General features: G+C 39.0%; 3 protein-coding genes across 5 annotated transcripts in view; all 3 read right to left on the reverse strand.

Annotated features, from left to right (window-relative positions):
• LOC138024238 (tyrosine-protein kinase receptor torso-like) overlaps positions 1 to 4045 on the reverse strand; it is a 33593-nt gene extending 29548 nt beyond the window's left edge. For all 3 annotated transcript variants that reach the window (XM_068871372.1, XM_068871371.1, XM_068871370.1), the window contains exons 1-2: positions 3797 to 4045; positions 2541 to 2673 (exon numbers count right to left, since the gene is read on the reverse strand). In XM_068871372.1, the coding sequence (XP_068727473.1) occupies positions 2541 to 2673; positions 3797 to 3944 (281 nt within the window). In that variant the 5' untranslated portion in view covers positions 3945 to 4045. The remainder of the gene's footprint in view (positions 1 to 2540; positions 2674 to 3796) is intronic.
• The window catches only part of LOC138024267 (single-stranded DNA-binding protein 3-like), a 699715-nt gene that overhangs the window by 357881 nt on the left and 319334 nt on the right, over positions 1 to 22500 (reverse strand). The gene's annotated exons all lie outside the window — the stretch shown is intronic.
• Positions 8829 to 22500, reverse strand: part of LOC138023481 (contactin-associated protein like 5-2-like) — an 18786-nt gene continuing 5114 nt past the window's right edge. Inside the window, exons 2-5 of the mRNA XM_068870481.1 lie at positions 22327 to 22500; positions 10036 to 10183; positions 9434 to 9775; positions 8829 to 9345 (exon numbers count right to left, since the gene is read on the reverse strand). The exon at positions 22327 to 22500 is cut by the window's right edge and continues 134 nt beyond it. Coding sequence (XP_068726582.1) covers positions 9338 to 9345; positions 9434 to 9775; positions 10036 to 10183; positions 22327 to 22500 — 672 coding nt within the window. The 3' untranslated portion in view covers positions 8829 to 9337. The remainder of the gene's footprint in view (positions 9346 to 9433; positions 9776 to 10035; positions 10184 to 22326) is intronic.

Consider the following 22500-nt stretch of genomic DNA (forward strand, 5'->3'; position numbering starts at 1 on the left):
ACTCGAACAATAAAGAACGCCTAATTTGAGTCAAACGTGGAACTTAATTCAGTCGAACCGAACTGCTACACCAAAGAAATAAAAAAAAGGGCGGTCTTGTTGGGCAGTGGTTTTCAAGGTAAAAATCAATGTTTCGCCCGCTGTACAATTCACGGTAACCGTTACAAGGACGCTGATTGTGAAAAACTGATGGAATAAGCAAATATGTTAACAGCCATGATTCATGCATATGTAATTAGCACGCGCGGGCTTAAAATAACGCATGTTCTTTCGTGAACGAAACAGTGAAAACGGAGCCTTTTAGATCAGAAACTGCGAAAGCATCTTCTTCTCAAAATGATTCAAAATCCCTGAAGAAGACGGTCTTTAATGCTAAAGCTAACTCTGCTTTTGAAAAGTAGACGGCATCTTTTGATTCAGCTTACCTTTTTGACGGCCCTCCTTCAGTTTTCTGGAAAGAACACGGCCATGAGATCGAGGCTGATTCATACATTAACATGACTTAACTTTGATTATCATGGATTATACATTTGGTTCGGCTCATGTGAAAATCGGCGTTTGACCCAAAGTCGGTCTTCAGGCGTTCTTCACGGCTGGCCAGTGAAGAACGACCAATCAGTCGAACTTAATTGGGTCAAACGCCGAACTTCATATGAGCCTAATTGGTTGAATTGGGTTCGGATCATGTGAAGTACGGCGTTTGACCTGAGCCTTACATGTACCTCTTTGTCGCATTTTCATACTTAACACAGGAATTTTAAGTTATTGCAAAAAATCTTTCTCTATTCGTTAGCAATCATCCTTTCAAACTTCAGAGAAAACGACCGATCCGCAAATATTTTACTATTGTTTTTCAAGGGGCTGTTAAAAAGATCAAAGTAGCATGCGAACAGGCTCCCGATGAGCCCGAACGAAGCGAGGGAGCCTGTAGACATTCTATTGATGCCGCCGTTCTATGATACCAGCTCCTGGTATCATGATATGATTGGTTAAATCGGTGATTGTTGACATATTTAATATAGATAATTGACACGTCTTTGTAAATGCGGTTGACCGCCCTACACGACTCCTACAGTTCATGACAATTGTGCATTTGCCGTTCTCTTTTAATTTTCGGCCTCTCGTCCTTTCGTTATTTCACAAGTGCTTCTGAAGGATACTTTGTGCTCTGTTATGAGGAGAAATTTTAGGTAAAAGCCAGTAGAGTGGAGCCACTTGGCTGTGCTATAGCAATTTTTTTTTAGAGGTCAAAGGCATGGCTTCCGGACTTTCTGCTGTTATTTGCATGTCGCTTCGCAGAGTTTGACACCTTTATCATGTGGTTATAATTTCAGTATTTCAAAATATGTTTTTAAGAGCTACTATGATAAAATTTTCATCCCTTGAATTTTTAGGTTTATTATATAGAATTCCGAGGAAAGATAAAAAACGCCGTTTACCGTTTGGAAATATCTGCATTGGTTCCGGAAATATTTAAGTTTGAAAAATGTGTAAAATATGCAAATGAGATTACTGATGACGTCATTCACTCAACCATCACTTATATAAGTAGAGCTATCTCGGTCAATTTGCAGCAGAGACCATTGAAACTTGGTAGGCTAATACACCCTGTAGTTATACAGGCAACACACCTTCGGCTGTAAAGAAATTGGTTCCCATGGCAACTCACTCTTTTCCAGTCCCCTTCAACCTGATTCAATATTTTTGGTGATCATAAGGTAGAAAAACATTTAGCAAGGCAACAAACTTGCCCTAACATATCTATATGCTTGCAGGATCATGCAGATGAGGCACCATTGGCAAATATCACAATAGAACGCCAAAGGTGGCCAGCAAAGCCTGTAACATCAGGGAGGTCTGGAACCAGTATATTGCCATGGTAACAAACTGGTATGCTCATATTGTGGAGCACATCTTCTAGAATCTTTCTGCAAAGAATCAAGCATTTCTGATACAAATTGGCTGGGATATCTTTTTCCATCACATTTGATCATAATTCGATTGAGCTTATAACGTCATCACTTGGCTAATTTGCATATTTTGAAAACTTGAATATCTCTATTTTAGAACAAAAAGAGATGTTTGAAAATAGTAAACGGCATTCTTCTTCTCGCACAGACTACATGTTTATGTCTTTAAATGGCTTAGATAGGAAAGATGCGAATTTCGTCAGCACTTTAAGCTCTCTAAGTATTTGCTCTGGAGGGACAAAGTTTGGAGTAACTGCAGAATACCCTGCAACTCAAACAAGGGTCTGCGTAGCCGGCTACGCGGTATGCAGAAACTAAATAATTCAATTTGAACTATGTAATTAATTCACGTAAAAATAAATTGCGAATTGAAAATGGCTATCTTAGAAGCTGGCTACGCGGTAAGCAGTACGCAGTGAGATATGATTATCTCACTGCGTACTGAGTACCGATGGAAGATGGAAGATGGAAGATGGAAGACGGAAGTCCACCATAGAAACTGGATGCGCGGTACATGGAAGATACTCAATTCAAGATGGAAGGAAAAAGAAAAGAAGAAAAAAAGCTTACCACTTTGCAGGACGCTTCTTCCTTCTCTTTTTATGGCAAGAAAAACCAACAAGAAGTACAAAGCCAAGCAAAGATACACCACCAACGGAAAAACCAAGAATACTCGCCATGGAAAAACCTGGTCCACTGAAATCTAAAAATGGCACAAGTTATTATTGGTACAAACTAGAATCAAATTTTCAATGCGATAGTTTTAATGAAATTCTAAGCACAAAGATTAACGTCAGATAGTGTTGCATGTAAAGCCGTTAAGTAAGTGTGTGTTTAAAACGAAGGAACAATTTACTATTACGCTTAACTCTCATGAACAGGTAAATCTACTGATGACTTCACATGCAATAACGATAAAAATGTGGAACATGAGACATTATCACCGATTATATATCAGTGCAACGATAAACTTTATGCCTTTGAAATCCAATGCAACGTTTTGTTATGAAACGTTTTCCCTAGTCTCTGGATATTATTGGCCTTTTATGCCCCTGATAAACATGGAGACACTACAGTTCAGATTTCAATGAGACATAAAATTAATGATATAAAAGAAACAGCAACACGGTTTCACTTTGTATTATCGCTGGTGATCCTTGCTCTCCGATGAGTAAGATTTATTCACTAATCACACTTTGTTTTCTCTAAATTGCACCTTTTCCCCAGCCAATGAGAAAGTAACACTAAAACAAAACAACCAATCAGATTTGAATGCTAGGGCTTGCTTAAAGTAACCAATCAAATTGCAAGAAAATGAGATACAAAGAAAGACAATGTGTGGCAAAACTCGTGTTTAAACACTGTTTTTGATCTGTCTTAATCTCCTTTAATGGAACATATTTTTCCTTTGTTACGCTTGACTGAGCCTTTGACACATGACATCCAAATGTTTCTGTTTTGCATAGAAAAATGATATGTAAAAGTGCTTCTGGTTCCGCTTTTTTATAAGTGGGCAACTGGATAAATAAACCATTTGTACTGACTCAGATCCTGTATTTGAGCGATTTCTAAATGGATGTAATAAAAGTGGTAATTGAATTTTGTGTCGTGTGTAATTTTGGACTGAAATAATGCATGGACAGCTGTACTTGTGATTTCACAAGTCTAATTTCAGAGCAAATTGCACTCCACTCAGTCAATTACCATCATAAATTACTACTGGTATACTATTGTAAGAAAAAGAAAAACATGGAAGAAAAAACGCAAAAAACTAACTGTAGGTTGTTGCCCTGTGTTGATCTTCCGAAATGTTATGTAACACTTACCAAATTCCTTTGTTTTAACAAAATGAACAAAACTCTTTGGTCCATCACCAGCAGAAGTGTAGGCCAACACCTGCAATTCATATTCTGTAGATTCTTGCAATCCAGTAACAGTCTTTGTGTAAACTGAAGGGTTGGAAACATCGATCATTTGGACATCTGACCCTTTCCTTTTAATAAACAACTTAAATCCTCTGATTATTCCATTTCTGGAGTCTGTGGGTGGTAGCTGCCAAGATGCTGTGACAGTTGAAGAAGTGCTCGCATTCACTATAAATCCATTGGGAGCTTTTGATGGAGCTGGAACATAGAGCAGGAGCAAGAGATAAAAGACAGACTGAGATAAATCAATGAAGGGGTAGTTTCTAAAGAAACTGTGGTGCTGCGTCGGTGGGGAAGTAGTATACAAAAATTTGGTTTTATCAACAGAGTGGATAATGTAAATTGGCCACCATACAGAGATTCTAAAAGCTGACGTTTCGAGTGTTAGCCCTTCGTCAGAGCGAATCCAAGGAGTCGAAACGTCAGCTTTTAGAATCTCTGTATGGTGGCCAATTTACATTATCAACTCTGTTGATAAAACCAAATTTTTGAGATAAATCAACACTATAAATAATGCATCTGTGCAGTTATGGGTTGAGGATCAATGCCTTTAACCACATCAAGCAGCAAAAGCATTTTAATCAAGTGGTAAATCATCCAATCAACCACTTGCCAGTCGATGGATTGACAACGGATAAGCACTGCATTAATTAATTGCTAATCAAATTAAGTTAATTTAACTGAGCTATGAAGCCACTGACGTTGGGAGCTGGTCATTTGCGGGTTTGAATGGTCCCGTGAGGAGTGAATCAATGATGAAATGGTATATGAAATGAATCATATGAACTGCGGATATGAAATCAAGTGAAGCTATGATCATCGCAGTTAGTAAGGCAATTTTTACAATTGCGTAGAGAATCCTGAAAAATTCAGGACTTCAACGGGGTTTGAACCCGTGACCTCGCGATTCCGGTGCGACGCTCTAACCAACTGAGCTATGAAGCCACTGACGTTGGGAGCTGGTCATTTGTGGGTTCTAATGGTCCCGTGAGGAGTGAATCAATGATGAAATGGTATATGAAATGAATCATATGAACTGCGGATATGAAATCAAGTGAAGCTATGATCTTCGGAGTTATGAAATTTGTAGTACTAAATGGTTGAAGCATTGACTGAAGAGAGAACTCACAAAAACTCATCAATTAATGACTCCACTTACCATCTTCCATTGTTTTTGCAAATTGAACAGAACTATTTGGTCCATCCCCAACCGAAGTGTAGGCCAAAAATTGAAATTGATATTCTGTAAATTTCATCAAATCGCTGACAGTTTCTGCTCGAATGGAAGCATTGGAAATGTTAAGAAGTTTAGGTTGGTTATCAGAGTGTTTCTGTCTATAAAACAACTTGAATCCTGTAATGATTCCATTTCTGGAGTCAGCAGGTGGTAGCTCCCAAGATGCTCTGATACTTGTAGAATTGCTTGCAGTCACCACAAATCCACTGGGAGCATTTGAAGGAACTTTAAATTAATGAAGAAAAAACATTAACTGATCCCTGTTGATTAAGTCGCAGTACCTGTGTTATAATCAAGTCATGTAAAGCACTTAAGAACCGATTCTAGTCTGTGGTACATATAGTCATTGTTCAGCATTACTAAAAATAGATTCTACAGCTGTATATATGTTGTATTATACAGACTGAGATAGTTTAGACTTGGAAAGATACGCAGCTTTAATTAGCTGATACAGTTATATTGTTTGTGTTTGTTGGCAATCTGGTGCCATGTGAATTCAGTGAAAAGTGATAGATGAAAGGACGTCCCTTGAGACTGAGAGAAGTAGCTGTTTTGAAACGGGGGTTATACTTCTTAGCCAGCTTAAACTGTACTTTTGAAACAAAATATTTTCATTGTCAAGAAGATTTAAGGACGTTTGCGCGAAACTTTTCTAACATTGGCCTTCTTCTGAAAATTTTACCATTGAAAGATGAGTATTAGTGATGTAAGAAATGTAAAAAAATGGGGGGTCACCGACTTCGTTTGGGAGAGAACTTGCCCGGAAGAACACCCTAAATCTGAAAAAATCCAGCTTCTTTAGTGAATAAGACCACAGTGTCTGTAAGCCCAAAAATATTGCAATTAAATCTTTGAACTGAAATGTTCTCTACCAAACTTTGTTTAATGAACCCATCAAGTGAATTTAGTTAACTGTTGAGGTTCCTTAAAGAACAAGTTCGCATTTAGGGACCATAGTTTCATGCACCTTGCAGCCGCAAGATGGCAGGATTCCATGTCCCGAGGACAGAAATCTTGAATTTTTTTTTTTACTTCCCACATTGACTTTTTGTTCGTTTTTGGACAATGTGGAGATAATTGTAAATGAAATAAGTTTCTGAAAAGAAAAGTAGGGGTCACCGAACATCCAAGATCGTTAAATCCAAGAAATGCTATAAGAATGGCCATCTGCCCAGGATCATTGTTCATTTTAGTACTTAGCACGCACTCGATGCATGACGTGGCATGTGAATTTGCATGCGCTGTAAGGATGCGCAGTAGCAATGGGCGCGAACGTCCTTAATTGCCAAAGAGCAGATAAATAATTATTATTGTTGAAAAGCTTCACACTCTTGGTAGTAACATTTTCCTGCTTAAACTTGTCTTTCTGGCGGTATAAAACTTAAATATACTTTAAGACATCCGTTATACATAGGCTTAGTTGATCTTCCAAAAAAGGAAAACCGGGCAATGATTGTCATGCTGTGTGGTTGCCTAACCCTAACCCTGGCAGTCGCGATCTGTCGGAACTTATTGAATGTTCAAAGTAAAGTTTGGATGCTTCAAGAGCAATTGCCAAAACGTCATTTACAGGTTACAGAGTAACCTGACAATGGGTGGTCAAGTAGCTCCCGAAATCTAAGAGGTTTTAAAATCTTTCTCTCCTCAGTCACTTGACTTGCTACTAGCAGGGCCTGGTTTTTCATAGTTCATATACATGGACTGGTTATGAAACCCCGAAACCTTGAAAAGTGAGTACAGTGCTGTCACACTTCAGGTTAACCTGACCGTGACCATGCACAATATATTGTCCTCGGTTCATTTTTGAGTTTTGAATAAATTAATCAAAACTTCTGATTGGTTGTCTGTTAGAAGAAGGGTGTGGTTTGGTCAATATTGGTCAGGGCCAAAACAGAAAACAAGAGAAAAAACAAAGAAACATGTACAGTTTCATAACCATCTTGATATATTAACTACAATGATCTTTGCAAGGAACAGTGGGCACAATGATGCATAAAAGTAGGCAGCATTTAAACTTGCACACAACGAAATGTTGGGGAAAAAAGAAAAATGGACACTTGTGTTAAAATGCTAAAATAAAAATTTTGGCAAAATCGAGCGTTTCATGTTTTTTTTTTTTGTCTCCCATAGAATATTATTGCTCAAGAGTAATTGGGCCTACACTAGATTAAAAAGGCGTAAACTTTGATTTTCAAATGTTTAGCTTTGTTGTGAAGTTTGGTAACCGACCGTTTGCAGTGTTTAAGATTGTTTTTTGAGGCACGATAATACAGCATTATCAAATAGTGTTTAAAATATTGTCCCTGGGCAGCTAGAGGTGTCGTGTTCAAGTGGTTGGTGACGGGTTAAATTAATCAACATTGCAAGGTTCGAGTCCTACAGTTGTATGACCATATACGTGGGTTGTCTTTTAAAAAATATATGACCATTTCCCATAGTCTATATCAAGCTTTCAGTTATCTAAATTAATCTAAAAAGTAAATTCCGAGCAAATGTGGAATCAACGATAATTGTTAATTCAGAGGTAGAGAATGGGTTGCTCAACTAACTGGGATGATCTTTCCAGAACATCATCACGGACAGGATAAACTTGAACTTGCAAATGACCAGCTCCCAGTTAGCTTGATAGCTCAGTTAATACAGCAAGTGTAGCTTAATCTTAGGGTCATGGGTTCGAATCCAGTTCACTGAGCATGGAGGATTTGTTTCAGGCTTCTATTTACAAGTGACCAGCTGCCAGCTGGCTTGATAGCTCAGTTGGTAGAGCAAGTGCAGTGCAATCGCATGATCATGGGTTCGAATCCCATTCAAGACTGGATTTTTTAGGCTTCCTTTTCATTGCTCAACTAACCATAATGATCTTTCCTAATTTCATTTTATTCTATTCTGCAGCTCAAATATATATAGGTTCATACTTTCCATAAAATGGTTTTCTTTTGTAGCCAAAAGTTTAGGGGAAAAGTGATGACTGGAACATTCCACTGTGGTACATGCAAGTACATGAAACAGGTGCACATGCAATTTAATGTAATAAGCCATGAAAAAAACTAAAGATGATATAATCTTCAGCCTTAAAACAAAGACTTTCGTTTTTTACCTATACATTTCACCACTTAAAATTGATTTAAACGGGTGACAGGCTGACTTACCTAACTGTAAGGGAGCCTTAGCTTGTTGTTACAAAAGTTAAATTAAACAATATCACTTACTATCTTCCTTTGTTCTTGCGAATCGAATCGAACTGTTAATTCCATCTCCAGCAGAGGTAAAGGCCAACACACAAAATTCATATGGTGTAAATTTAGCCAACCCGGTGACAATTTTTGTGTACATCGTGATATTGGAAACAGAAATGTTTTCTAGTCTGTTAATAGTGGAGCCTTCTTTCCTGAAAAACATCTTAAATCCTAGAATGATTCCATGTCTGGAGTCAGGGGAAGGAAGCTGCCAGGACGCTATGATGGCCGTAGATGTGTTAACAGTCACTCTAAAATTGCTAGGAGCTTTTGATGGGACTAAAAAAATTAAATGCAGCAAAAACAAGAAATCAGAAATGAACTTTGCCCATGGTATGAAATAAAAGAAATGTGATTCAACCATTCTTAATTGAGAAGCAACTTTCTTCCTTTCTTCCCAATAAAGGAGATTAATTTGATGAAGGAAGTGACATTTTAAATGAAGAAAGATGGCTTATCAGGAACAAAAAAAACTCTTAAATGAATAAATCAATCAATAAGTAAAAACACCATGGCAATCCACATTTGCAAATATGTCAATTTCTTTCAACTGCATTTGAGTACTTTCTCCAAGACCACATGGAGCAATCGGAGATAGAAAATCTATAAGAAAGGGTCAGCTGTGTCTATGGCCATACACATGGCCGGGCTGCCATGCGGGAGGTCGTGAGTTCGACTCCGGCAGGACTAACACTCAGGCTCTTTAAATAACTGAGGAAAAACTGCTGCCTTTGTAATTACATCCGTAAAATGGTTAGACTTTCAAGTCTTCTCGGATAAGGACGATAGGCCGGAGGTCCTGTCTCACAAATAACTTCCGTGTTCATTAGTTCCCTATGGGACGTTAAAGAATCCACACACTATTCGAGAAGAGTAGGGGATGAAGTTCCCGGTGTTGTGGCTGTCCTCGGTGTGTATCTGGGTGGGTGGGTATAGCAGGTCCACATCAGCTGAATAGCTACCAAAACTTCAACCTGCTTAAACAAATAAAATAACAATAACAACAACAATGACAATGCACCCAATTGACTATATCAAGCCTGATAAAATGACAGAGTCCCTTACCATCTTCCCATGTCCTTGCAATCTTTGAGGAACTGTTTCGTCCACACCCCACCGAACTGAAGACACACACTTTAAATTCATATTCTGTGAATTTTTCAAGCCCTGTGACAACCATGGAGAAAACTAACGAACCATTGATGACTGAAACGTTCTTTGCATCACCCCAAGCTGCATCTTTGATAGTTTGTATTTCTAATAGGTTGGAGCCTTCCTTTTGGTATAGAAGTTTAAAGGATATCAAGTTTCTTTCGCTGTAGTAAAGTTTTGACAGCTCCCAAAACGCAGCAACACTAGTCGACGACTGTGCAGTCACATTGACAAGAACAGGTGCTTCAACAGGAACTGGCATGAAGAAAAAAGTATTAGTGAGTACAGAAGAAAACTGCACAAGTCTAGATGCACCATTACTTTATTCGAATGTACCAAAAAATCTGTCTTGATACGTAATTCTTACAATACTAACAGCAGGCTCTTAAAAACTTTTCCGGAACATATATGAAGAAAGAGTTCGAATAGAGTTCATTATTTCTTTTCTACTTTCGTCTTTTCTAAATGATTAGATGAAGTTGTTAAAATGCATAGAAAATAAGTTCATCAGTTACCTAGAGATTTAAGTGTTCCATAGAGATCAACTCTCAATGCCTTATGACCAAAAAAGTCAGTTGGCTGAAAGCGGATGAAGCTCGCTATGATAACCTCCTCAAGATTATGCTTGACAATGTCGTTTCGCCCAGTATTTCCATAAAAGACCTGCAAAAGAAATAAGAATTTATGCTGACAATTATGGTGACGATGATACAGATGATAACAGTAGCCTGAATATAAGCCAAAGACAGATGCCTCTGTTTGGTAAGACAAATTCATGGTGTTAATGTTTACTTTCAAATTGAAAAGTTTAATGCCAACTGTCTCAATATCAGAAACCATGGCTTTTTTAAGGACGGTGCCCACTACTTTAAAGGTATTTTTTCCCAGTTTATGAATGTGCAGGAGACGAAGACCTTTACAAGTGTTATTGAAATCCAAAAAGAAAATTGGGAGTAACCACACATTTTTCAAAGTTAATTAATCAACAGTAGCTGTAAAATACAAAGCAATGTATAGCGCTCTTTTTCAAATTGAAGCTCCAAACAATGGATGGTTATCCTCAATTTGCCTTTTGCGTACTAAGAGCACTTGCTGAGTTCTGCTTTCTCCGCATAGTTTTAAAGCGCTCAAAAAGATTCATTGTATTGATAAGCACCACCGCTGGGAACTCCGAGTATTTCGAAATGCGCAGAACGTATGGTCAATAACAACTGTAGGCACTGTCCTTAAATGGACTCTAAAATCTCCCTCTCCCTCAGCAAAACGACGAAACAAAAACTTGAGGAGCCCCCTAAGAAAAATAAACAGGTAAAAGAAATAAGACCGATTCTGATCAAGTTCCACTAGAAAACCAGCTTGAAGAGAATCCACTCAGCTGCCAGCAGATCTTCCTCCAAGATCAACTCCAAACAGAATGAACAAAGCAGTAAAATAATGAACTTTGTAGTGTCAAAGCCAAACTAAATGAACTTTCAACTCTCAAAAAAAAGTATTTTCAGAACGTGAAAATAAAGCGTACAATAGATGCATTGTATTCCGGTGTTTTGCCTTTTAATAGTAACTCCACATGCGCAGACTCACAGCATTGCAATGGATACTAAAATGGCAAAATAATAATGACCAGCTCCCAGTTGGATTGATAACTCAGTCGGTAGAGCAAGTGCAGTGCAATCGCATATTCATGTGTTCGAATCCCATTCAAGCCTGGATTTTTTAGGCTTCCTTTTCATTGCTCAACTAACCGTAACTTTTAATAATTTAGTCTCTGTAACATACATAGTATTAAGTATTAGTATTTAAGAGAATTTTAGCATTTTATATAACTATACATATCTGTAAGATAAGATAGGTACACGGCTCATTTAGAAACCAATATTGTATGTTGAAATTACTATCCTGTAGGAGTGAAGTCAATGTATGCGTGCGTTTGCTCCTTTAATGTTGTCTGAACGCATTGTTTTTCTCGACGATGAAGTTTTCAAGGGTCTTAACTTTTCGCCAGCAGCATAATTACTTATGTCCAAACACATTTTAAGCCTACAAAAACTTTCCAATTCACGCATTCCTCTAGGCCTAGCTACAAATATCTCGTAAATTCGTCAAAATATGTTTCCGGAAATTCCTGATATTTTTCCAAAATATCTCGCTGTTTCCCCCTAAATATTGTGAAAAAATTCTTAATATCCTAAACATTTTCTTAACAGTTTTCTATAAATATTATAAACTGATCAAAAACTTAATTTATTGGCAAGACCGCAATGCGTCAGTCTCTACAAAGTGACTAAAACAAGTACAAGTAAAGGGCAGCAGTAAAAGCTGGAATCCGGAATCTGGAATCCGAAATCCGGGAACCAGAAACCAGAGACAATTCGCAAGAACTACTCACTCCTTGTACGCTCTGCTATAATCTGCACACTCAAGTATTTCACTCTGAGAAAATGTATGATGTAAAATGGATCTGAGCTTGCTATTCTCTGTAGACATAAAGATTTGAAAATGGTGATGGCATCATCAAAATATGGATGTCCAAATTACAATAAAGGAAACTTAAAGATTGTCTAACTTGTTTTCCTTATTTTTCACCCTGCTTTTTGGGTACAAAAATGCTTCTTTTTAAGGAACAAGGCGCCTGGAGAATAGGGGGCTTGAGCACGCGCGTTTTTTAGACGCGGAAGGCAACCGGAAGAGAACATATCGCGTGCCAGGACTGTGGTGTCTTCCAGATTTTTGTATCAATTAAAAGCTACTTAGCACTGTAAATGTGATTGTATGAAGACAAGTTAAAAGGAAAAACAGCTCACTTGCGTAAGTGACGGAGCGCGACTGAAGCTGTTGATTCAGGAAGAACATACAGTAATACCGTCAATTTCCGATAGTAACAGCCCCCCGAAATTAACGTCATTTTTTTGTGGCCGCTAGTAAATCCCGAAAGTAGCGACCTCCCCGCGAAACTAGCGACTTCCCCACCCCCTGAAAGTAGAGAGACCAAGTTTTTTTAATTGTAAACTGTATACCATTAATATGTCAATCAATAGTCAAAATTTTAATGTACAATAATATGTTCGTGCAGTGTCACAAATTGTTCACGATAAAGCACTTTAATTTACAACAAGGGGAAGCTTTATGCCACCATCCGTCCTTGACATCAGTTCACAGATGTAGTGATCTAAGAACTACCATAAACCGGTATAATTTCGTATTAACAATATGAACGTTTCTTCACATTGAAATTGAAAACTCTATATGGTTTTCTATATAGTTTTTGCCACAGTTATCATGTATGAAACACAATCTATACATATAGAATGCAAATAAAATGTTGTTCTTTTTTTAATTTTATGTTGTTCATATTTTATTTTGGAAAAAAAGCTCGCGCCAGCTCTATTTGTAAACGATTTTTGTTCCCCGAAAGTAGCGACCCACAAAGGCTACTAATTCCGAAAGGATCGAGGGTCGCTACTATCGAAACTCTACGGTATGAGAAATTCACATTGTTTATCGAAGTTAAGTTCTTTCGAGACGTCCCACTAGCATTGAATAGGGAAACAAGCAAGTTTTGAAGAAGTTATGCCGAAAGGCAGATGAATATTGCGTTTCAAGTTCGACAACTGATGATATGGTCGGCTTGGGTTAGAACGTTCCGCCGTGTTTTTACAGTTTGAACATAGTATTACCGTGGACTTTAGAATGATGTACTTTTACATGAAACCCAAAATGCCCAAAAAGGAAAACGAAACATTGCAATAACCAGTTGAAACTGTTGAACAACATACAAGAAATACAGCAAAGGGAACGAGAAGCAGTGTGGACTCAAATGGACGAGATTGAAACGGATTGGATTGGGGTAATCTTAAACTGAAAAAGGTCGGCCCTACGTTTTTCATGTTTATGGCAAATCACCTAGATAAAGGTCGTTTTTGGTCACAATCATTATGTGTGATTTAATGATAATTTTATCAGTAAAGGAATTTCGCATTTCCATTTCAAACTCGTGATTAACTAAAGATTTCCCCTAAACTCCCTAAAATAACGTGAGAGAGCCCCTTTTGGAGGCTTCCGGTAGAAATAATCAAAGGGAGGACAGACGGTAAAACACAACTTTTTTTATTTAATAAATTTCAAACATTATTACTTTTACGTAAACTTGACAATGATCATTAGAGTAATTGATGATAATCAAGATGCTCAAGATCCAGGCCTTTGTTTTTCAAAATAAATCGCTATCCCGTGGATACACACTAGCAAAACCAATTGAGTTATTCAGTGGATAGTGATTTATCCAGTGTGGATAAGTTGTTGCAGTACTCCCGAATTGTGGGTAATTCTGGTTTCTGGATTCCTGATTCCGGACGGTTTCTGGCTTTCAGTGCTGCCCCAAGTAAATGTGAAAGCGTTTAGTACATCGTAGCATTTTCTGCCCTGCGTGACAACGAAGGTATGACATTCATCTCTATGCTATACTCTTTAATCTCTTTTAAAAAATAAACAACAATATAAACTCTGACCCTGTTCTTTTCAAGCCAAAACGCGTATCTGCTTTGGCTAGCTCACAGGTACTTTATGTCCCGGGATTCCTTTCTTCGACTCCCCTGTCTCCACATAATCAGTTAACGATTGTTTACTCAAAGCATTGGGGCTGACTCTTTCAACATGTGCCATATTCAGGGTGTACTTACTATGACTCGTGGGATACAATATTCGTGAGGAAAACCGCTGAACAGGTCAACCGGACCACTGCTGACAATTCATTGATTTCAAGTTTAAAATATATCTTAAGCAAAACATGTATGAACTTATAAAAGAAATAAGACCATAGCAAAACCCAAACATCATCTCTTTTTTTTTTCTAAATATCTCGGAGTTTTCTAAATATCCCAGGAGCTCCTACATATCTGTAATGGATTTGCATTTACCTTCTTTTCTTTATATCAGCACGGAGGAGCGTTTACTCAGTAGCATCTCAAGCACTACTCTTGGAATAGGTTTAAATTCTATTGCGCTTGAAACGACGTAAAAACTGAAAAAGCAATTTGGAGCGTGCGACAATTACAAAAGATGGAAGCAATAATGGAAATATCATTGTGAAATCGACACGAGAAAACTGAGCGAACGAATATAACATAGGCGAACACGAGATCATTGAACAAATGAGACATTATTGATGATAAATTAATTACAACAATGAAATCATACCTCTTTCCTCCGGTTAAGGGATAATCTTAATCAGTGAGGGAAATCCTAACTTATGGCAGGTCCTTAATGTCTGCACGCCCTTTCCCGAATGTTCTTTGACCTTAGGAGCGGAAATTATGACAATGACAAAAACGGAAACATTGTAACGCAATCCGTTACAATATGTAAAAAAAATATCCAGATATTTGTAGCTAGGCCTACATGCCTCCTTTTGTGACCCTCTCAGTACTACGGTACACTTTCATACGCCGACCAAAATGGTGCAAGACAAAAGAAACATTGTTACTCGGACTACGAATTTCTGATTAGGTATTGTTATTATAGTCTAATACGTGACTGTAGTTGGTTTTTTCTGGCGGGGGCCTTTTCTTTTTTAGACATTAATTATTTCATGTCGGGTATATGAAAGACAAGTCCGGTGTTAAGAAGGGATTCATCAATGGAGAAAGTGTTGATAACAAACCTCGTTGAAGACAACTTAGAATCACAACAAATGAGGTTTTCAATCTCAATTACTCGACTGAGCTATCTTCAGTTCCAGAACTTATCACAAATACAATGGCTGAGATCAATTTCGCATCAAGGATTTAAAAGAGGCCTTAAAAACAAATTATAAGGCATCAAAATACTGTTACTACATATCAACCAGCTACATCGTAGCCCCAAAATATTCTTAAATAACATCATTGGTACTTCATTTCAGACAACGTTAAACTCGCAAAAATATTTTCTAACACTGTGCATTGTCACTTGCATTGTCACCTATCGGAAGGGCAAATCGCTCAAAGATTTTCTAGTCAGAGCCAACAACTCTCCCAAAGTCAACAAAAACCATAGAAACAGGAGTTATATGTGTTAATCAGGTTGACAGCATTACAATCAGACATAAATCGTCTTAAATTGCTTTATCTGTCTTTCCTTTGACCAAAGCAGATGGGTGCAATCAGTGGGCGAGTAAATTAACTCGTGTTATATTTCACAGTAGGTCACTGGAGGATAAAGAGCACATGTAAACAGACATGTAAACAGAGCACCTTCATTTGGTAGCATAAGGTAGGTGGCAAACAGGTGTCATGATCAGAGGGAGCAATTCCATTAACAATTGTGTGCTGCTGTCTTCCCATTTCAAAGTAATAATTGCAGTCCACTGGTCCACAGCTTTATCGTGGAAAAAAATTGTAGGATATATTTTCCGCCAAGACCTGAATTTGATCATTACCTCAAAAAACAGAATTCACAATTGAATGTTACGAGACAAGTTAAATAGGGGTGGCGAATGGTTCATCAAAAACTCTGGGTCTCGCAAAATTTTAGTCGAATTTCACGGGTCTCGCAGTCTCGTTTTTTGAGCGGTTATGTGCTTCTTGCAGTCTCGTTTTTTTATATGACGGTGTCAAACACTTTGAAGTCTCGGTCTGGCAATCTAAAAAGTCAAAATGTCTCGGGCTCCCAAAGAAAAACGCTGGTCTCGCCGTCTCGCAAAGTCTCGCATTTACCATTTGCCACCCCTTTAAATGAATACGAAATCGACAAGCATGCACACTTGCGTATTCTATAGGAAAATTCACAATCGAAAGTGTTTGTTTCCACGAAATCGAAAGAGAAAATTGTTGACTTTGTGCTGAAGGTATCAGAAACAAAGACGAAATAAAACGAAAGCTTATTTCCATCTTGAGTCGCCGTTTGGAAAGGAGATCTCTAGTGATATTTTTGGACCAACACTTTGTGCCGTTTTTGTGCTGATGGAAACGAAACATTAGTTCGAAAGATTATCAAGTAAGGGAAAGCTTCGAATCGTCAAGAAAGTCAATTGATTTCACTCATGAAAGATCAGGTAGGCTTCACTTGTAGGAGACGTGCTAGACCGGAATTAAAAGTACATCTCAGGGAAACTTTCCATTTAACGATGCAATGACTCTCGTCAAGGAATACACGGCAGGACTCTTCCGGGGTGGCGGGTGGCGGGTGACACCTGCTCACCCACAAACCCGTCTAAAACGGACAAAAATTTGCCCTCCGATTGCACAGAAAAAACGTCACCCGTCACCCGTCTCCCGTCAGCCGCCACCCGCAACCCGCAACCCGCAACCCGCAACCCGTCACCTGCCACCCACGGAAAAGTCCTGCCGATGAATACACATGCATTTTAAAACTTTTTGTTCCATTCGACGAAAAATGTGTCGATAGAATCGCCTCGGGACTTCCAAACACCAGTTTATACTTATGTTCTCTCCGAAATATGACGCTCTAATGCCACGACAATTGAGACTAGAGACCAAGTATTTCATGAGTGAAATCAGTGAAAAAATTACGAAGACGATAGCATCGCAATCCTCTCCAAGTAAACGATAAAAAGCGTACGGGGCTAGTTCAAAGGCCAGACTTTTCCCAGCTCCAGATGGAGCAGACACAAATATATCTCTGCAAGACAGATATTCTTGAATTGTTTTCCCCTGATAGTCGCGCAATTCGGAATATCCGGTGGCCTTAGTAGCTCTGTTGAAAGTCAAACTTCACTGCGCATGGCAAATTTTCATTGACAATTCTACCCCCCCTGAGCTTATCCCCTGGGGTCCACGAGGACTACTTTGATTGGTCTAGCTCAGCGACCCGTTTTTGGGTCGCTAAAATTGGCGACAATCAAGTATGAAAAGTCCTTCGTTCCGCGTGCAATCTACTAGAGAGGACGGACTTTTCGAAAGTCTAGGCAAAGCGACGCGAATTTATTATAATTTAATTATTTTTGAAGACCATTTTAATAGGTCTTAGTATTTTTCGATGCGGTAGTGAAAGGTCTGAGTCCGTGCATGGAACGGCTTCTTGGGAGCTTGCTCTAAGCTTTTGTACATTATGCTAGCATTTTTTCGAGCATTTTATTGAGGCAAAAGCATTGAGCATTATTCGAGCATTTTAGTGGCATTTTCCCGGAAAATTTTTCTTTTTTGAGAGACTAAAAAAGAAATTATTTTTCTCAGAGAAAATGAAGACTAAAACTCAAAAGGGCAAATGCCACCCTGATAGAGCTGAGAGGAGACTGAGGACAAGTCAGCGGTTTTACGTTTCAAGAGTCTAGGCAGCCTTTTTTTTCTCTTTGTGACTCCTTGAGCCGTGGCTGTGACCCAGTGTGCATGCACTCCGTGTTTGGTCTGTGTTATCGATGTCCGATCAGTCAGCTAAAAAAGTAACAATCCTGCCAAGGCGTACGTTTTTGTAAGTGATGAAAGGGTATATGAAATGAATCATAACTGTGAAGATCATAGCTTCACCTGGTTTTTGTAAGTGTTAACAGTTAAAACCATGTCAAAATTTAAAAAAACGTTTGTATAATGAGCATTATCGGAGCATTTTAGTGACTTTTTTCGGAACGACCGAGCATTTTAGTGTGAGAACTGGAGCATTAAGGTGGAGCATTTTAGTGAAGAAACAAAAGCATAATGTACCAAAGCCTAGCTTGCTCCTTTTAAACGGAATGCATAAATGGCGTCCAAAAATGTATTCTTTTGTTTCTGTGCTAACTCTCAACAAACATTTCTTTTGCGTTTTCTCCATGCAAACGAGGCTAGTGAGGGCCCTATTTATGCATTCGGTCTATGACCGTGAATCAGAACGGACTAAGATTTCACTACGTGGTGACATTTCACTGCAACTTCGTCATATCCCACTTCTACATTTTAATGACTTTATGATCCCAACGAACTCCGGACTGATTGTTGAAAACCTGGGAGGGGGAGGGGTTGGGGGTGTTCTGGGGGTTCGATCGAACCCCCTTAATTGAAACACTTAGTGACATAAACTTGTAAAAATATAAAATAAATACAAGTACAATTTAAATAAGATGGCTAATTCGCTGCTGTTCGATGTAGCTAAAACGTTTTTCTGATTAAGAAACAAATGAGTACCGGTATTTTAATATTTTGGTTCGCTGCGAATGTGGTTTTTTTTTTTCACCAGGCCTGTGATCCAGACAATTTCCCTAACATTAACTGTTTGCTGCGAATTGTTTGCACTACGCCAGTCACAACGAAAAGCCCGTCACCTACGATGCTGTAGTTCAGCGTTTTGCGGAAAGATATATACCCCGAAGAATGCTTCTTATGGATCCCGTCTTTGATGAAACACAAAGTTTAAAAAAGGTTTAAGTGCAGCATACTTTCTCATACTTTTCTACAGGAAAATTTGATCCGAAGTACTTCACGTTTCATATTTTTTTCTCAATGCGCGAGCGGGCGGAATTCTGCAAATCCTGCGATCTGATTGGCCCTGGGAGAGGGCGGAATTTTTCTATCTTGCCCGCCAACCCGGGCGGAATCCTAGCCCTGGTTGCGTGAGCTTGTGTAATTACCTTAAATTTCCATTTTTTGACACCCAACCATTTACATACAAAAGTAAGTGTTTCAAAACAGATTTTTAGTAGACAAGAGGCCTGAAAATATAATTCAAATAAAAATGTTTCTCTTTGAAACGTTCAGTTTGTACTGCATTCGCTATCAAACGCGGTGCGAGTCAAGACTTAAAATAGTGACTTCAGAAAGGAAAAGAGAGAGAAAAGAAAAAAAGTTATTTACCACCTAAGGGGCGGTCCGTAGAGCGAAAAACTGTGATCTCGGCCTTGGAAAAGCTCCCCTCAGCCTGCGGCCTCAGGCAGCATTTTCAAGACCTCAGTCACAGTTTTTCGCTACACAGACCTCCCAGCTGGCAATAACATATATCATTTTGAGCAGCTCTGGTATATTTTAATGCAAAAATATGGAATTTTAACTTTAACAAATGAGAAATTAAAACACGCTGCCTTGGCCTCAGAATGCCGGAAATCGCGTTTCCGAGGATTAAAAATCCCAAAGTTTCCCCAGGGGTCCCAAACAGGCGCGCTGCCTTCGACGGCACCTTTAGTCACGCCCCATTTTGTGAAAACCTGGATCTGCCCCAGAAAACGTGTATTTATTAGAACACGAGACAACAGACCATATTACAGTTGTGTGCTTAGTTACCTGGCCTATGAATGAAAGTGAGGCTGGAGTTGACCTTGTTTTGACAGAAACATCACTGTTTTTCTTATGTAAATTCTTACTAATTAGCATGACAAAAACATCATTAACATGAGAAAAGGAGGGAGGTCTGTGTCATAACAAGGTCAACACTGTACTAGCTTCACTTTTATTTAAAGGCCTGGGCCCGGTTGTTCAAAGGCCGATTAACACTAATACCCAAATTAAAAGTTAACCAAGGAGTTTATTTCTCTACTTCCAAATGCTGTTTAACGCTGATATTCGGCAAAACTTTACATTAGAGGGAGTCAATCTTGAAAAACAAAAATAAGCAAAACAACTTTCATCAAAAAGTTGAAAACATGAAACAAAAGTTTACGCTAATCCCGGATTAAGTTAATCGGTTTTCGAACAACCGTGCCCAGGTAACTAAGCACACAACTCAATCTCGACTCCAGAGCTCTTCTCTTGACTGAGGGAGAGACGATCTCTGGGGAACCCTGAAACAAAGTGTCTTCTCGTTGGTTTTCGTGAAGAACAATCAAAAGCGTCTCTAATTGGTGCATTCATGTCAGCACGAGGAGTGAGCAGTCGCCGTAAGGTTTAAATAGCCAATTCTTTGCTATAAGAACCCTACGGCGCATGTTCTCCTACATAGAGTTTCCCAGAGCCTTGGGTCGAACCGAGACTCTGGTGGCGAGAATGGTACACAACTGTAAAGAGGTCTATTCAGAACTGCAAGTTGGAACAATTGAGACCGTCATCACTTAAGAATTACGCAGCTAAATGACCAAGATGTGTTTTGCGTCTCCTAATTTATAGTGGACGGTAGCAGGACTAAAAAGGCAGGAGCCGGGAGATAAAGGAACGGGAAGCGGGAGGTTTTGAACCCCCTCACTGAATACTGCAGCATTCTCCAAAAGGTAAACTAAATGCCTAGCTTCATCTTTGAAAACGCTGTGCAATTCAAAGAAACTTTTATCATCTCACCCCAAGCTCACAGAGAATCATTGTTGCGTTACATAAATTCTATATGGTTTTTTATGGGGAATTTAGGTCCGTTTTAAACGCCGCATTTTACATGTGCCGAATCTAATGCAAATGAGCGAGAACAATAGATTTTTCTCATTTGCATTAGATTCGTCACATGTATGTATAATGCGACGTTTAAAACGGGCCTTAGCGATCGTTATTTAGGGCATTAAAATAAAAATACACCAGAATTTCTTACCTTGCCTCCTTGTCTTACTTATGATATATTCTTAGCATTTCTGGCCGTTTCAGCGCGATTCTAGGGAGTTTTAGTTCTACTGTTGCTCTCTCACAATTATATATGATTCTCCAAGGCTGGTTACTTGCTGGTGGCGGTCTCGCATATCCACCGAAGTAAATCAGCCGTAAATTCACTCCGAACGCTCAGGTCGCCTCCAGATTTAACCCAGTGCACGTTAAAATCCTCCTCTAACTAATGCCTTCTCTATCGACGGATAAAAAACTTTCGTCTCCCCAAATGTAACGACTCCCTTCCATCGCGTACCCGTCGATAATGCTCCGTGAACGGCCGTTGGAAAACACCAAATTTGTAACACACCGGGTGGGCGACGATGTCAGTGACACATACACTGTAAACAAACTGAATGTTTACGATTTGTTGAAGATAATGTACCAGTGAAATTGAAGCTTCAACAACCCCCCCCCCCCCCCCCCGGGCAACCCACCTAGCATTTTTATTTTTGTAAATTTTTTTTTAAATTCCCCCCCCCCCCCCCTCCCGGCCAAAAAGCTCAAATGCCTCATCATAGGTCCATTTCAGGTGATCAAATGCCCCCATCCCAGGGAAAATTACCAGGGAAAATTACCAGTAGCCTCTATTATGTTTCTGAAACTGTGTATGTAAACATGCTTTAATAGACAACACCAAGGAGAATCAGGGCCCTACATGGCAAGAGGCACAAGGAGGACAAGTAACAGGTATAAATATCTCTTTCTGTAGGCCTTTGCTTTTCAACTAATCAGCTACGAATGCGGAATCTTTACCTTTGAATGCATCTAAGTTTGTGTCCGCCATGATTTATCAACCCACGTGCAAACGTAACATGAAATCGAGGCTAAAGATCAAATTCCCCACCCCCTATGAGTAGTGATCAAATGCCCCGCCCCCGGAAGATTAAGATGATCAAATTCCCTCCCCCCGAGCAGGAAAAGGAGTCAAATGTCCGGGGTATACCCGGGCAGGAAAAGGGGGGGGGGGGGGATGTTGAAGCTTCAATTTGACTGGTACATAAATACATAAAGAGAAAACAGCGAACCTAGAACCCACTGGAATAGCGCTGAAATGGCCAAAGTACGCCACAAAAACACTGATAAGGTATCGAGAAGACAAGGTAAGGCATTTATGTTCAATTAATTAATGTTCCTTTATCTTCGACTCCTAAAGACGTTTGCAAATTCCCATACAAACGGTTATTATTTAAGTGATCGTGATGCTCAAATTACATCGTTAGCTTTGGGTACCTGTGATTTTTCGCGTGAAATTTGACATGGAATTTCCTCGTCAGGTGGTGAATTTTCCCATAGAATTTGTTTAAAATTGTAGGGCAAATCTTCCCTAAAAAGTTAATTACAAACCTTTTCTGTCCCATTCTCTTTGTAGGTTGTCCAATTTATGTTGTCCAACGATGTATATATCTTGTATTTTGTTGTCCATTGATCAGCAGTTGGGTTTCCTTGAGTTGCTGTGGCGCAAATGTAGAATTCATAACCAAGGTTGATTTGTAAGAAGTCGCTAGCATTTCTGTTGGT

The sequence above is a fragment of the Montipora capricornis genome, chromosome 11, assembly GCF_036669925.1.
Source record: "Montipora capricornis isolate CH-2021 chromosome 11, ASM3666992v2, whole genome shotgun sequence".
Taxonomy (NCBI): domain Eukaryota; kingdom Metazoa; phylum Cnidaria; class Anthozoa; order Scleractinia; family Acroporidae; genus Montipora; species Montipora capricornis.